Raw genomic sequence first — 1,678 nt, forward strand, 5'->3', positions numbered from 1 at the left:
AAAAAAGGAAATTAAACTTTAGGAGTGTGGCTATCGTGTGAACTAGGAGTTTTGCGATAGAGCAAAATTTACTATTTTTTTGAACGCCTCAAACTTAAATGATAAAATTTTGACTAAAAATCTGAATGTTTTCAATTTTTTTCACTGTGAAGGAGGTATCCGAATACGGATATCCTAGTTCACACGATAGAGATACGCGAGAGGAGCAACCACGAAAAATCGCAACCCGATCGGCCAAGCGGTTTGGCCGCTAGAGTGCCCACCAGTTCGAAAAAAGGCGTTTCGAGAAAAACGCCGTAAAAGTTTTGGGATGCTGACGGAACGCTGCGTACTGCTTCACGCCCTACGCTCTTACGGGCAGGAGAATTCGAATTGACGCACCGGACAAAGTGGGCTGTAATCTAGAGACCATAAGGGATTTTTTGAGCCCAAAATATTTTTCTCCATTTTTTGAGCCCGCTACACTAGGATGCCCCCTTAAGATGTCAGAAAAAAATCACGAAAAAATCAAGGACAAATCTAGGAAAAGTCAATAAAAAATCAGGAAAAAACAAGAAAAAACTGGAAAATTGGTACGCAATTAAATTTTTTGTGCGGGACCCCTTGGCCCCTCGTCGCACTACTTGGCGGCGCCCGTGGCTCAATGAGTAACCACATGTCCCCCTTGTGGTGTCCGCAGGCTGACGCCGACCCCGCCCCGCCATGGCGCTGCTCGAGGCGCGGCCCTACCGGCCGTTCAAGTCCTCGGAGGAGTACCTGTACGCCATGAAGGAGGACCTGGCCGAGTGGCTCAACGCGCTGTACCCGGGCCTGGACCTGGGCGTCGACAACTTCCTGGACCGCCTCGAGACGGGCGTGCTGCTGTGCAAGGTGAGTGCCTTTTGAAAAGCAGATTTACTTAGTTCAAAAGTTTTTCGAAAATCGAAACTCTTTCTGAAAAATTGGAAAAAATCAAAATATTTGAAGAAAAAGGAAACTTTAAAAATAAATAAATTAGGCTATATTAGAAATTTCTCTTTAAACATTCTCTGAAGTACTTTACCGGAAAAATTAAATTCCTGGTCGAGTGCGTGTGTAGAGCACGCCGCGTCGTGACTTCGGCGTCGCTTATCTCCTGAGGGCGGCCGCCCCCCGCTGGGTCCCCGCAAGGTCCTGATTGGCTCACCGCCGCCCTCACGCTCGGCGCGGCTCGAGTGTGTCTCATACGTGTGGCCGTTATCGCGCGTGTTCACGCTCGTGACCGCAGGGCGTGGCAGAGCGTGGCGGAGCGTGGGCGGCGGCACCGTAGCGTCCCGATACCGCGCGACCGACGCCTCTGCGGTGGCGCTTATCCGCGCCGTCATGGACCCCCTGGTCGGTCTACGTCTCGCGAGGGACGAGGGATAGAGAGGAAAGAAACACAGAGAGAGAGAGAGAGAGAGAGAGAGAGAGAGAGAGAGAGAGAGAGAGAGAGAGAGGGGGGGAGCAATTATTCACTGTTAAAAAAAATCATCGAAATAACGACAAATTTGTCGTTAAGTTTTTTAATGGGAAAAGTCGTTACATAGCGGCATTGGGTTGTTGTAGAACAACATCGATTGTTCAGTAACAACAAAAGTTGTGCAGGGACAACAAAAGTTGTTCAGGGACAACAAAAGTTGTTCAAGAACGACAAAAGTTGTTCAGGTGGAAAATAAAA

The 1,678-nt window shown here is 48.6% G+C and overlaps 1 protein-coding gene across 2 annotated transcripts in view; it reads left to right on the top strand.

The window, feature by feature from the left end:
- Positions 1-1,678, top strand: part of LOC113208510 (GAS2-like protein pickled eggs) — a 167,222-nt gene that overhangs the window by 116,607 nt on the left and 48,937 nt on the right. For both annotated transcript variants that reach the window (XM_052270164.1, XM_052270165.1), the window contains exon 2: positions 680-870. In XM_052270164.1, coding sequence (XP_052126124.1) covers positions 703-870 — 168 coding nt within the window. In that variant the 5' untranslated portion in view covers positions 680-702. The remainder of the gene's footprint in view (positions 1-679; positions 871-1,678) is intronic.

Source organism: Frankliniella occidentalis, unplaced genomic scaffold, assembly GCF_000697945.3.
Source record: "Frankliniella occidentalis isolate FOCC.00 unplaced genomic scaffold, Focc_3.1 Scaffold113, whole genome shotgun sequence".
In the NCBI taxonomy this organism is placed as follows: domain Eukaryota; kingdom Metazoa; phylum Arthropoda; class Insecta; order Thysanoptera; family Thripidae; genus Frankliniella; species Frankliniella occidentalis.